The 14,722-nt window shown below is 52.2% G+C and overlaps 1 protein-coding gene and 1 non-coding gene across 5 annotated transcripts; one reads left to right on the forward strand and one right to left on the reverse strand.

Annotated features, from left to right (window-relative positions):
• The first annotated feature begins 4,767 nt into the window (after nucleotides 1-4,767).
• On the forward strand, nucleotides 4,768-12,159 carry FCGR3A (Fc fragment of IgG receptor IIIa). Of its 4 annotated transcripts, none has more exons than XM_006942999.5 (5): nucleotides 4,768-4,876; nucleotides 5,567-5,587; nucleotides 5,958-6,212; nucleotides 9,787-10,041; nucleotides 10,833-12,159. In XM_006942999.5, the coding sequence occupies exons 1-5, from the start codon at nucleotides 4,837-4,839 to the stop codon at nucleotides 11,009-11,011; spliced, it is 750 nt and encodes a 249-aa protein (XP_006943061.1). In that variant the 5' UTR covers nucleotides 4,768-4,836; the 3' UTR covers nucleotides 11,012-12,159.
• A 1,505-nt stretch (nucleotides 12,160-13,664) lies between these two features.
• Nucleotides 13,665-13,738, reverse strand: TRNAN-GUU. Its single transcript has one exon. It is a non-coding gene; the product is annotated as a tRNA-Asn (tRNA).
• Between the last annotated feature and the right edge of the window lie 984 nt (nucleotides 13,739-14,722).

The raw sequence follows: 14,722 nt of genomic DNA on the forward strand, positions 1-14,722 counted from the left end.
AGGAGAGAGATTGAAGGTGGAAGGAAAAGTTGGGAAGTTATTTTAACAGTTTAGCTGCGAGGAGATTCGCCATTAACGTAGTGGAAATGCAAGGGAAGCATGTAAGACAGGTGTAAAGAAGGTAGAATGGACAGGATTTGGACAAGGGATTGGCTGTGAGGGTGATAGACAAGGAGGGGTCTGGGGGTGATGCTCAGTCAGCTTTTTGATCTGCCTGATGAGGAGGAGGGTGGTACATTTCATGGACCTAAGAAATAGAGGAAGAGGAGCAGGCTTTGGGTGGGGAGATAATGACCTCAGCTTTTGACATCGTTGAGCTGGAAATAGCTGTGAGTTTAGGTGGAGACTCCCAGCAGGCCGTTGGACACACGACCCTGCAACTCAGGAGGCAGGTCTGGACAAAACACAAGGTTTATGAGGCACCAGCATGGTGTTTTACACTTTTAATAAGAGCTTCAATCTTTTTCCTAAGAAAAAATGCAAATAAGTATGCACATAAATTTCCTTGCGATTTAAGAAGTCCCATGTGAAGCCCATGCAGAGATCCAAGGGTAAGATAAAGTAGGGGTAAGATTTCTCTGATTATCAGAGAGAGAAAAAAGGGGAGCTTCAGGGAGGCAAGGAAGGAGATGGGAGAGGAGGGGCAGGGGATAAGGGGAAACAATGAGAGAAACTTGGCACAGCAACTTTCACAGGGTGAAAAGGAAGAAAAGCTGACAAAGGAGATCGGGTAGGAGGGGCTAAAGAAGAGAGGAGAACAGGGAAGCGGGGGCTTCCGTATTAAGGGAGAAGTCAACCATATTAAGTGCCGTAGAAAGCTCAAGAAGCTCTTTCAATGAGGCAACCCAGGAACTCTTCATGACCTCTCCCCGAATAATTTCAGGGGCTGGGGTGGGGGGACAGACACTTGATAACTTTTGGTTGAAGATTGAGTAGAAGTGAAAAAGTGTGTGTGTGTGTGTGTGTGTGTGTGTGTGTATTTATTTTGAGAGAAGTGGGGGGAGGGGCAGAGAGAGAGAGAGAGAGAGAAAATCCCAAGCAGGCTCTGCATTATTAGTTCTGCATTGTTAGTGCAGAGCCTGACTCGGGGCTTGATCTCATGAACTGTGAGAGCATGGTCTGAGCTGACACAGAGTCGGATGCTTAACCTGCTTAACCTACGGAGTCACCCAGTTGCCCCTGAAAAAGGGTTTTAATGAATTGCTACTCCCTTTAAGAATCTCTGCTATGAGGGCACTTGGGTGGCTCAGTCGGTTGGGCCTCTGACTTAGGCTCGGGTCGTGATCTCACACTCCGTGAGTTCGAGCCCTGTGTTGGGCTCTGTGCTGACAGCTCAGAGCCTGGATCTTCCTTCTGATTCTGTCTCCCTCTCTCTCTGACCATCTCCTGCTTCTACTCTGCCTCTCTCTCATATAAATAAACGTTAAATTTTTTTTTTAAAAAAAAGAATCTCTGTTATAAAGGCATCATGGACCTTTGTCCTGACTGTCCAGGGTCCATATCAGCATCTCATCCCCCCCTTGAGGAAGCTCCCACTTCAAGTAGTCTTAATAGAAAGTGGAGACTGGTTTCTACGCAGAAACCAAACAGGCCACATCCCCCTTTTCCCTACTTGGACCAGTGTTATGTGCTAAACTGTGTCTCCCAGAGATTTATATTTTGAAGTCCTAATCCCCCAGTACCCAAGAAAGTGACGGTATTTGAAGATAGAAACTTTGAAAGGTGATTAAGTTAAAAGGAAGTCATTAAGATGCATCCTAATCCAACCTGACTGGTGCCCCTATGAGAAAAGGAGATTACTGGGGTGCCTGGGAGATGCCGTCGGTTGAGTGTCTGACGTTTAATTTTGGCTCAGGTCATGATGCCAGGGTGGTGGGATCGAGCCCCGAGTCAGGGTCCACGTTGAATGTGGAGCCTGCTTAAGATTCTCAGTCTCTCTCTTCCTCTGCCCCTCTCCCCTCTCCCCTGCTCATGCTCTCTCTCTCTCTAAAATAAAATAAAATAAAATAAAATAAAATAAAATAAAATAGGGGCCCCTGGGTGGCTCAGTCAGTTGAGCATCTGACTTTGGCTCAGGTCATGATCTCTCGGTATATGAGTTCAAGCCCCATGTCGGGCTCTGTGCTGACAGCCAGGAGCCTGCTTCGGATTCTGTGTCTCCCTCTCTCTGCCCCTCCCCCACTCATGCTCTGTCTCTCTCTGTCTCAAAAACAAATAAACATTAAAAAAAATTTTTTTTAATAAAATGAAGAGGAAATTAGGACACAGACATGCACAGAGGGAAGACCAGGTGAAGACATAAGGAGACGATGGTCACCTACAAGCCAAGGAAAGAGGACTTGGAAAAAAAACCAATCCTGTCTACACCTTGATCTCAGACCGCTGAACTCCAGAGCTATGAGAAAATAGATTTCTGTTGTTTATAGTCCCCGTGGCGCATCTGGTGGTCTCCCCCTGAGAAAGTGTGAGTCCCGGGGTGGGGGTGGGGGGATGATAACTGATTGACCTCGGTAATCTCAGAACCTTGTGCCGTGGCTGGCGTTTCAACGTTGGAGGCAAAGTAAGGGAAGAGAAGAAGCCGGAGAGGAAAGAACGAAAGGAGAAAAGAAAAGGCAAAAAGTTGAGGACAAACACTCGAGTATAAGAGATCCCAAGACTATCTGTGCTTCAAAAAAAAAAAAAGAAAAAGAAAAAGAAATGTGCATTTCTAGCCCTTACAACCTCAGGCTGGAGCTGAGGCTTGTTCAATGAGTGCTTCACGCAAACCTGCAGACCGCTTCCCACTCTTGCGGTCCTCCTGTGCGCTCTCCTTCCTGTCCAGCCCATTTTCTGCAGCTAGCAATTCATTCCTCCCTCCATTGGAAGACCACGGACAGAAGCTGAGTCAGAGGCGAAAATGCAACCGCAAAGAAGGAGAGCTACAGTGAATGCCGTGCGCCACGACTCACGTGCCCGAAAGCCACTCCGACAACTGTGAGGAACAGAGCGCGCGCGTGGAGGGGGTCCCCTTCGGCCTGGGAAGCCTTCCACGGCCCTGAAGGCACTCTCTGCGCGTGGGTTTCCCAGATAAGGACCTGAAGTGCCAGGAGAGGTAGCTTAGCTGGATACTAATCTGGATTTTGCGAGGTGTAAATGCGGCACCTGAAAGGGAGCACCAGACCTGCTGCCTGGTGCGTTTTCACTGTTGATGCTAAGCACACATCGAATCCCAGGGCCTGTGGCGGAGAGGTTGCTGCAGAATGCGTGAAGGGGGCGGGTGGATGGGAGGGCGGCACCAGTAAACTCTACCTGGGAGCAACAGGAAACGAAAATCAAGTCCTGAGAAGTGGTTTTTAATGAGACTTTGGAGCGGAGAGGGGCACTGGTCCAAAGCAGAGGTCACAGGCTCCTGTGCCGGCCCCGCCTCCACGCTACCCCTGTCAAACATCGCATCTAGGGGCGCCTGGGTGGCGCAGTCGGTTGAGCGTCCGACTTCAGCCAGGTCACGATCTCGCGGTCTGTGAGTTCGAGCCCCGCGTCGGGCTCTGGGCTGATGGCTCAGAGCCTGGAGCCTGTTTCCTACTCTGTGTCTCCCTCTCTCTGCCCCTCGCCCATTCATGCTCTGTCTGTCTCTCTGTCCCAAAAATAAATAAACGTTGAAAAAAAAATTAAAAAAAAAAAAAAAAAACATCGCATCTGTCTGCTGTTCACCTCCCAGGCTTTCCCGCGGCTTTTAGAAGCGAGCCCTGTCCCAGATGTCCAGGAACCCCCTGGGGCCTTGGCACTGCTAAGCAGAGCCATTTGATGCTGTGTCTGGGACCAGGATTTAAGCGAAGCGGGGGTGGGAGGGGGAGGGCACAGAGGTAGGCGCCGGTGTTGGGGGTGGGGCGCGCTCGGGAAAGCAGAACAGGTTAGCAATCTCAAGACTTCCTGGCCACAGCGCCTCCACCTTTTCCAGTCAGGAGCCCTGGGACGGAGGCTACAGGCTCACAGAGCAGCCCAGAGGGTCCCTGACGGGCTAAGCTCACCTGAGCTGCTGTGACTCAGCCCACCCCTGGTATGGTAAGGTGGATTGAAGGTAAACAGCTCCCGGCCTCCTCTCCTCGCTGCTTTCCCGACCGGTCCCCCTTTCCTGCCTTCCCTTCAACCAATCAGTGGCATCCCAGGGCCCCGTTTCTGTCTCACTGCCCGGGTTTCCTTTAACAGAAGGTGTGAATCTCATGGTCAAATTCACCCTAAGAAGCGCATTACAGACCCCAAGGCACATGCTTTTTGAATTTTGAGAAATACGTCAGTGGAGAGATCGCTGGGGGGACGGACACACTTCTAGGGGTCTGACGGTTTAAATGACTGCTTCCCGTATGCAGGCAGGTCCAGGCTGGCTGGAGGCAGGTCTGGGCCAGGCGGGAGAGTGACAAGGTCTGAAGTAGAGCACCAGATCCCTCAATGAATGCCCTCCCTCTTGAGTCTCATCCCCAGGGTCGCGATATCTTGTTCTTGGCACGGAGTAGATCCAAACCTACCAGGTGGGGGAAAAACCTTGAGATTTACCGGGGCGCGTTCGGACAGACCCTGTGTCACTAGACGCTTAGCTGTAGACCTATGTGGACCAAAGGGGGAGCCTCCCTCAGCTCCTCTTCCAGGCTCTTCTCTTCCTGCCCTATCTTGGGGCTCACGGGTCAGAATTCAGATTCAGAAATCAGATGACTTTCCGGGAAAAGGAACCTAGAGAGTAGTGAACTGGGGGTATGGGGGAGGGGGGGAGGGAAAGACTGTTTACTTCCTCTCTTTGAGTCAGCTCCTGTCCCTTCAGAGCTCAGTGCATCTGCGGTGACTTGTTCATTCTACCGTGGCAGCATGTGGCGGCTGCTGTCCCCGACAGCCCTGCTCCTTCTGGGTAAGTCAGAGTCACCTTCTGGGTAAGTCAGGGCCACTCTGGCTGATGGAGAAGCTCAGAACGCCCTGGGTTCAGCAGATCCCACTTCTCAGGTCAGGGAAGGGAGCCCTCCCCAGGAATAGGACCCCTTACCCCATCTCTAGCACTAGATTTAGTTCCCAGGACAAACATTTGGGGGCTAGACATGGGAGCCCTCTGAGGTGGGCATAACCAGGAAGTAGAGGGGGACTGCGAGGTCCCTGTGCCCTCACCGTGCGGGGTCTCAGCTTCCCTATCCGTAAGATGAAGACTGTGGACCAGATAGATGCTCTTTAATTTCTGTCTCTTCCATTCTGACATTCTGGGCTGGCCCGCTAAGACTTTTAATTTCCACCCTTTTGGGAGGGACACGGGTTGAGGTTGTTTCTGTGGCTTGAGTTGGGGAAATTCAGGCTGTGCCCTTATTTTGGGAGTTTGACTAGGGACTAAGGAGTAAGGATATGGTGTTGAAGACAGGGACTTGGCTGGAGAGCAGGGGGCACAGACACGGGAGAACAGAGGGCGGGCAGCGGGACAGCTAGCCACGTATCCGCCTTGATTCCTGGCAACGCCGGACTCTCAGGAAAGGGATGGGCTAGGGAATCTACACCCGCTCCGGCCGCCCTGCTCTCTGCCTCTGCTCAGTATTTGTTTCCCTCTTTTGTCTTGCAGTTTCTGCTGGCACGCGAGCTGGTGAGTTGGCTTTGTGCCCTTGGATTGATCAAGCGAGGCACATATATGGCGTGTAATGGCCACAGGGTGTTGGGAAATGCCTTCCGCCTGGGAAGCTGTTGAGGGTTGCCAGGGGCACTTCCCCCGCACAGTGGGGCTTGGCGCGAGGCTTCTCTGGCTACTTTTCCTCAAGATAAGGAGAGGCCAGAAATGGGACTAAGCGCCCTGAAGCCAAGATGCTCCAAGTCTGAGTCACAGGCCAAGGCTGAGTCGCCAACGGTGGGTTTGCAATGGGCTCCCTCTGGCTCCGAGCGTCCCCGGGGAGTGCCAGCGTAGGGCCTGCTCACCTCCTTGCCCTGACCCACCTTCTCCTCTCCTGGCTCCTCAGCAGACCTCTCGAAGGCCATGGTGGTCCTAGAACCTGAATGGAACAGGGTACTCGTTTCGGACGGTGTGATTCTGAAGTGCGAGGGGGCCTACCCCCCTGGGGACAATTCCGCACAGTGGTGGCACAACGGGAGCGTCATCCCCCATCGGGCCCCCAGCTACTCCATCGAAGCTGCCAGAAGTGAAGACAGTGGCGAGTATAAGTGCCAGACGGGCCTCTCCGAAGCCAGCGACCCGGTGCAGCTTGAAGTGCACACTGGTGAGTAGGGGAAGGGAAAGGAGGGAATCTCTAACAAAGGGTGAAAGGCGAGACGCTGAACGACTCGGGGAGAGCCAGAAGATGTCATTCTTGAGGGTTACAACTGAGATGAGAGCATCTGTGGTCCCCCTGAATGATGTCAGAGTTGTGGTTCTAACCATAAGCGGGCCTCCGGCAAAATGTCAAAACCTGGGGGGTCATGGGTACGGGACCGCTGCGGGGCGCAGTCCCAGCCGCTCCGGCTCACGTAGGACGCGCCCGGTACCCACGGTGTCCTCCGAAGGTCGGCACCTGACACCGGCGCTCGATAATATTTACTGAATAAAGTGACGAATCTGTTTTTCTGTGAGCTCCATTTCCTTCTGGCTCTCAGACACACCGCGCCCTAAGCTCTCCTCCTAACCTTCCTAACCTCCTAGGGTCATATCTAGCCCCCCCCCCACCCCCCACCAGGGCCCCCTCTCTCACTCACTCTTCAGTGCAAATCACCTAGTGGAGATACATATACACTGAGCATGGCATGAAAGTCTTTGTGTGTTGTTTACAGAATCCAGGCATCGGAAGCAGGTGAGGGGAGGTATTTCCCAGGGATCTGTCCTGGTGGCCCTGGAATCACACTACCTAGCCTGGTGCCTGCAGTGTCGCCTCGCAAGGCTGACTACTTCCGAGGCTCAGTTGCCCACCGGGTGTGGATGGAACAAGGCTGGAGGGGGGAAGGAGGGCCTGACGGAGGTGGGCTCGCAAAGCGTTTCACGGAACTGGGCCTCTGGAACTGACTTTGTTTTTAATTTTTTAATGGTTATTTACTTTTGAGACAGAGACAGAGCACCAGCCGGGGAGGGGCAGAGAGAGGGAGACACAGAATCTGAGGCAGGTTCCAGGCTCTGAGCTGTCGGCACAGAGCCCGATGTGGGGCTCAAACCCACGAACCGTGAGATCATGACCTGAGTCAAAGTCAGACGCTCAACCGACTGAACCACCCAGGTGCCCCTGGAGCTGATCTTTGTGGTTCCTTATCCTCTGCCTGTCACGCAGCTGACACGGTCGTCACACTACAGAATTACAAGGAGGCATGTCTCTTACTAATGAGGTGAGAGATGGCCTCCGTAGACCAAATAAAAGGGGGAATTATCAACAGGACGTAAGAGAAAAACCAAGTCTGAGAATTATAAATTTGCCTTGAACCTTGATCTAGAAACTGGCTTTAGAAGGCCCGTCAACGAGGGGCACCTGGGTGGCTCAGTTGGTCGGGCGTCTGACTTCAGCTCAGGTCATGATCCCACACAGAGTTCGTGAGTTCGAGCCCTGTGTCGGCCTCTGTGCTGACAGCTCAGAGCCTGGAGCTGCTTCAGCTCTCTCTCTGCCCCTCTCTCTCTCTCCCTCTCTCTCTGCCCCTCCCCCACTCACACTCTGTGTCTCTCTCAAAGATAAATAAACATAAAAAAAAAAAGAAGGCCTGTCAATGGGGACCATATGAAAATGAGACTATGAGCATTAACTTCACCAGGGCAACTCTTGATTAGCATTGATTGTTATTACTCCACTTACCTCCTCCTCTCATAAGTCCTCTTTACTTTTTTGGAGATCACCTCTCTCTCTCTCTCTCTCTCTCTCTCTCTGCACACAATTAGATATACACACATATATACGTACATATTCTTATAACCATAATCTTATGATAATAATGATGTATCTCTTCACTGAAAAAGGAAATGGATATATGGGTACATCGTCTTTTGATAAATATCTCTTGATAAGTAACTAAGGTTACTTTCTGTTTGGCAAATCTCCCAAGCAGAGAATTTTTGTGTTCTACCAATTTTGTGTAGCGTAAGGCAGCAGACTCTTTTTTTTTTTTTTAATTATAGGAACTTTTATTGTCCTGTTCTTATTACAAAAGTCGTTTGGGTTCAATCTCAAAACTATGTAAAAGAAATGAAAATAACTGTAGTCCCATCCCTCAGAGGAAACCCCTGTTAATATTTCAGCACATTTTCTTTCTTTTCCTTTTTTCTGTGCTCCTGTGCTTTTGTATTCTGTCTTTTTCACTTAGCATTATCTCGGGACTGTTTTCTTGTGACATTTTAAAATTTATCTGTCGGGGCGCCTGGGTGGCGTAGTCGGTTAAGCATCCGACTTCAGCCAGGTCACGATCTCACGGTCCGTGAGTTCGAGCCCCGCGTCAGGCTCTGGGCTGATGGCTTGGAGCCTGGAGCCTGTTTCCGATTCTGTGTCTCCCTCTCTCTCTGCCCCTCCCCCGTTCATGCTCTGTCTCTCTCTGTCCCAAAAATAAATAAAAAACGTTGAAAAAAAATTTTTAAATTTATCTGCAATGTCACTTTTCAGTATTCAGGTCAACCTCCTGGCTGTGACTGTCGTGTTCTCTCTGTGTGAAATCTGGTTACTTGGTGACAGAGTTGTGAAAACAAGTATCCTGGTGATATAAAAATTTTCTCTCTAGCAGGCTGTGCTCAGTGATGAGGGCCCTGGGGCCCTTCAGAAAGTAGCAGTTACCATGAGCACTACCATTCATGCCCCTCTTTCCCCTCCTTGACTTTTCTAAGCTATTTGAGCTTTTATTTTAATTTTTTTAAGTTTATTTATTTATTTTGAGAGAGAGACAGAAGTCACGTGTATGCAGGTGCGCGTGTGAGCGGGGGAGGGGCAGAGAGAGAGAGGGAGAGAACGAATCCCAAGCGGGGTCCATGCTGTCAGTGCAGAGCCTGATATAGGGCTCGATCCCACAAATCCTGAGCCATGATCTGAGCCAAAGTCAAGAGCTGGGCGCTTCATGGGGCACCTGGGTGGCTCAGTCGGTTAAGCGTCCAGCTTCAGCCCAGGTCATGATCTCACAGTCCATGAGTTTGAGCCCCTCATCGGGCTCTGTGTTGAGGCCTGGAGCCTGCTTCAGATTCTTTGTCTCCCTCTCTTTCTGCCCCTCCCCTGTTCATGCTCTCTCTCTCTCTCTCTCTCAAAAATAAATAAACATTAAAAAAAAAAGAGAGAGAGAGTTGGACACTTAACCAACTGAGCCACCCAGGCGCCCCTCCCTTCCTTGACTTTTATTTTGAGTTCTCCTTCATGATTTCTGTAGCAACTCCCGTGGCCATCCAGTGACCTCACTCTTGACTGGCAGAAGTCTTCGAATATTCCTATAATTATCTATCCTTCCTGAAATCTACCTTTCCTTGGATGGGGCAAATCATCACGTTCAAGTGCAACGTTTACTCTTTGATCTAGAACCTACGGTGGCTGCTTATCAGCTGCCGTAGCAAACCCCAGCACAGGCCTTAAGGACCCTGTGGATAGCTCCTCACCTACCTCATCACTTAAGTCCCTCAGCTCTAACCTTACGGTTTGACGTGTGCGTCTCTCTTTCCCATTGGACAAAAAGTCTTGGTGCGACTTGAGTTCTCCTGCGGGGCCCAGTGGCCTTTTTCCCAAAGGGAGCTCTGCAGGGATGGCTCCCAGTCTGGCTCTCCATGACGTCCCAGGATCTGGGTGGTGTCTCCTTGGGAAGGTGTTTGCTCTCATCGCTGAGGCCTCCGGGGCCTGTGGTCTCCGTGTCTTTCAGGCTGGCTGCTGCTTCAGGCCCCACGCTGGGTGTTCCAGGAGGGAGACACCATCCAGCTGAGGTGCCACAGCTGGAAGAACAAGACGGTACAGAAGGTTCAATATTTCCAGGATGGAAGGGGCAAGATGTTTTTTCATAAGAATTCCGACTTCTACATTCCAAAAGCAACCAGCAAACACAGTGGCTCCTACTTCTGCAGGGGGCTTATCGGGAATAAAAATGAGTCATCAGAGGCTGTGAACATCACGGTTCAAGGTGAGGCTGTGCAGCCCTAAGAGGGCCCAGAGCCCCCTGTGCGTGGGGTCTGCGTTCACCCTGGGAAGACGAGTTCAGGGGATCCTACGCCTTTTGCTTTGCGTCCTGATTATTGCCGAGGCTTCTTTATGAGGGGTGCTGAGGGGCGTCATTCACTCTGCAGTGTGACGGCAGGAACGGAAACCGCGTTTCCTTCCCCATAAGTGCACCTGTCCACACTGACGCCAGTCAAACCAAGCCCGCAAGGGTATGTGTGCACATGATGCTGGCCATCTTGACCTGCCTTCCTGTCCTCTCCAAGCCCAAGGCTTAACCACGAGCCCACCTGGTGGGAGCCTCTCACCCCCTCACGGAGAGGGCCTAGAGACGGGGTTCCGGTTTTGTGGCTCATTCATCGTGTGACAGTGGGCAAGCCACTTAGTCTCGCTGAATGTCAAGTTCCCCTTCTGTAACAAGGACGAGTTGACATTGATTGGGCAACTTCCGGTGTGTTGGACACTGTGCCAGGTGCTTCCTCCCAAGCACCCAGTGACTCTTGACGACAACGTTAGGAGATCACTAGCTAGTTTGGAGTCTACTTTACAGATGCAGAGACTGAGGGGAAAAGGAGCCGGGGGGGTGGGGGGGTGGTGGTGGTGCAGGGAGTGGGAATAATGAACTTTTCTCCAGGATCATTCCCAAGATTCAAAGCCTATGTAGTTAACCACTGGACGAAATGAAATAATTGGACAGACACCAAACTTCTGCCTTAACAACTGTCATCTTTCTCATCCCTGTGCTTCTCCCGTTAGGTCCGCCAGTTCCCTCCACCTCAACGTTCCTTCCACATTGGTACCAAATCGCTTTCTTCCTGGTGACAGCACTCCTATTTGTAGTGGACACAGGGCTGCATGTGGCTGTGCAGAGAGACCTTCAGAGCTCCGTGAAGGAGTGGAAGGACGGCAAAGTCACGTGGAGCCACGGCCCGTAGGACAAACAGGGGCAATAAAATCGGCACCCCCGAACCTCTCTCTGGATTCACAACCTCGTCGTCCCCAACAGGCAGCTCTGGGGGCAGCGTCCAGGCTGAGGGTCCCTCACCCCACTCCATTTTCTCTCGGTCTCCGCTGGGAAGGCAGGGCTGGTGACCTTCAGGTGCCCACAGTGACGCCCCAGTGAGGAGCCGCATCCCTCAGAACTGAAGTCTCAGAGCCACACAGATGCTCTCTCTGCACGAGGGCCCTGGCACAGCAACACGACAATGCAGAATCTGGATGGTGACCCAACATGCGAGCGTTGTTCTTAAATAACCGAATACGTAGGTAAGAGAATTATGGCCGAGGGCCAGCTGGCTGATGGTCTACATTTGTTGTGAGGCACACTAAAACTCCTTCCAGACAGATCGTGGGGGCTGTGGAGGGTCTAGGGGAGACGGCAGAACCAGTGAAGCGGGTGACTGAGAAAGAGCACAGCAGTCCAGGACAGATCAGAGAAGATCCCTGTCTTCCTAGGATATGAGCCATGGTGTGGGTGGCAGAAGGATCACAGGGGTGGTATAGAATTGGGTTTTTCAGGGGGGCCCATGCCAGAATTGGGATGGTCTGTGAGTATATAATGATGGACCCTCTTGATGTCATGAGTCGAAGATGGTCCCGGAAGGACGTTGGGGATTGGAGGGTGTTGGAAAAGAAAGCACAGAACAATCCCTACGTCCGCAGGAAGGAGGGCAGCATGGCTGTCCCAGATTGAGCTCAGTGAGCAGAGCTATCTCGGGTCTGAACGGAGAAAACATGGCAGGAAAGAGTCCACGACAGCTGCTCAGGAGGCAGGACACTTGGCCAGGATAAGCCACAGTCAGAGAGAGGAGAGGCAGGGAACAGCGAACCAGCTTTCTGCTTCAGTATCTAATTCAGGTGCAGTTTTGTTTACATCACTCACCAAACAAACCTTGGCTAAGCGATACTCTATGCGCTCAGGTCTGCTGAGTTAAGCTAGGACAGTTGGAAATCCCTCCGCCTGTCAGTGACAATGAGTAAGGGTGGGGTCACCAGCATTGCTTGTGGAAGAAAGCTTAGCGATCTTATTTCTTTGTACAAGCTTTAAGCACATTTCTTGATTCCAATAAAGCATTTTACAAGATATTGCGTGCTACTCTCAGCCAGAAGATGGAAAAACCGTGGTAAGAAGACCTGATAATAAAAACCCATTTTCCCTCCTGTTGTCCGACATTCTACCAGGGGTTAGTGTGGGGTAACTAAATCATGTCACCGCAGCTCATGTGAATCAGCCAGTGGCGAATTCACCAGTCCTGCTGAGGCAACGGGCACAGGAGACTTTTACAGGTGGTGTGGGATGGGAGTAGGCGAGGGGGGAAAGTTAGAAGTAGTTCCAGAGCAGGTGCTGGGCAGGAGAAGGCACCCCTGGGAAGGAGCCAGGGGCCTGGACAGAGGTATAGGGGCAGCCTAATTGTTATGAGCCATATGCCATAGCTCATAACTGAGTTATGAGGTATAGGTCAAGTTATGAGCTATAGGTCAAGACGATTCAAGCTTGATGTATGAATATCGGATGAGATTCAGACATAAGGCAGGTGCACTGGGAAACCCTGGACATCCACCTCACATCTATTTAGGGCCTACAATATGCCCAGCTTGAGTCCCAGTGCTGAAGACAGAGATGTAGAGCACAGGGTCAGTCCCGGGAGGAGTCTCCTCCATTCTAGGGAGAAAAGCCTTGAGGAGAGAGTGGAGAAAAGGCTTCAGTGTTCTTGTGGTGGTGAAGGAGGAGTTCGCCAGGCAGAGAGGAGGAACGCTGAAGATCCGTGGGCAAAGATTCCAAAGCCAGATTAGGGTTCAAGAAGGTGGTTCGGCCCTTTTCCAGTGTAAAGAGCCAGTGAGGGAGAAGAGGGAGTTCAGGGGCCAGATCACCAAAGGCACGGCCTTCCAAGCAGAGGAGAGCGCCTCCGGGCCCCCAGCCAGCCGTGGAGGGATTTCAGGCAGAACGAGTTTTAGGAAGCCTCTCAGGCAGCTCCGTGCAAGGAAGGGAGAGGGGAGTTGAAGACAGGAAACCGCCTAGAAACCTAGGTAGTTGTTGCAGTAACCCAAGGGGCGGTGGGGGTGTGGGGTGGGGGACTAGATAGTGAGGAAGTGGCAGCGAGGCTGGAGACGCAGGTGCCTATTTGAAAGATATTTAGAAAGCAGACTCTCCAAAAACTGGCAACCAGTCGGACGCGGCATGACTAGGGGCCCAGGCTACGGACAAGCCCGTTTGATGAGTTAGGCAACACAAGGTCAAAGGCAAGGCAGGCACAGGTTTGGTAACGAACTCACCTTCGGATTACCAGTGCTGGCTTCCTTTGGTCGCCAAACATTTTTAGAACAATTTCACGAGGCAGTTTTCGTAGAACTGAAGTCAAGCGGCTAAAATTCTCACTCCTGACCGCAAGCGGCTAAAATTCTCACTCCTGACCGCAAGCGGCTAAAATTCTCACTCCTGACCGCAACCCTACCCAGGCGGACCTCCTGCTAGGAAACCCAGGCCACGGGGGCGAGGGACGAGGGGCGAGCGAGAACCTGGCCACGCGGAGGATGCCCCGCGGCTTCCGGGAAGAACACCCACGCCCGCGGTTCAAAACGGTCAGGCCCCGTCCCTGGGTGGGCTCGAACCACCAACCTTTCGGTTAACAGCCGAACGCGCTAACCGATTGCGCCACAGAGACAGGCGGAAGCCAAGGCCTCTGCCAACCCAGTTCACCGAAGGAAAAAACTCGGCCGCGCTTTCTGCTTCGCCCCGAAGCGGTGCTCGGGGCTGGTGTGGGAACCCGCGGGGCGGTCCCCTTCCGGCGCGCCGGGTGTGGCCCCAGCCAAGTAGGCCTTTCCCCCGCGCTGCGGAGGCACCTGCCTAGACCTGCGACAGGCCTCGGTGTGCACCCAGATGATGCTGAGAAGCCGCAGCAGCCCAGCTCCTTGGGGAGTCCAGAACGAAGTCTCTCTGTGCGCTCGCGAGTTCACTCGGCTTTGCTCCGGGAGGTACAGTCGACTTTCCTGCTGATCTAGACGATTTATGCGCTCGTGCCTGGGCGAGTGGTAACTCACAATCAGCTTGCTATTGTGAATGTTTAAAATACCGTATCACGTGTCCAATCACGCCCGGCGAAATGTAACGTCTAAGCAAGGAAGCCCCGTAGAACAAGACTAATCTCCAAGCCCAGCTGTTTTTGAAAGGTTTCTACTTCGTGCATTAGGCACCGGGACAGAACACAGAGTTTGTAACTGCCTGTAATTTAAAGACTCTCACACTGGCAAATCCAGATCTAAATATCCGAGGGCAGAGACCCCTCATCCAACATCACCAGCACAGGGATCCTGGTCAGTGCCTGGCCTCTTCTCTGCAGCCTGGAGGGAAGCTTCTCTCTTGTTCTTGGGTCATTTCGCAGCCGCAGGCTTCCTGAGTCACATCACCTCCGCCCCTGGCCCCCCGAACCCCTCTACCAAGCCACACCTCTGACCCACCCAGGCACCCACAGGGAGCCCTTCTCTGTGGTGCCAAGTCCCCACCCTCCGCCCAGAACCTTCTCTTCCTTCTACACCTCTGTGCCCTACTCAGTGGATTCCAGTGTGGGTGCAGATCGGTGTCCAATGCTCTTCAGAGAATGAGAATACACAATACCCATATAGGCCCAAATTGTGTGTGTGTGTGTGTG

Source organism: Felis catus, chromosome F1 (genome assembly GCF_018350175.1).
Source record: "Felis catus isolate Fca126 chromosome F1, F.catus_Fca126_mat1.0, whole genome shotgun sequence".
In the NCBI taxonomy this organism is placed as follows: domain Eukaryota; kingdom Metazoa; phylum Chordata; class Mammalia; order Carnivora; family Felidae; genus Felis; species Felis catus.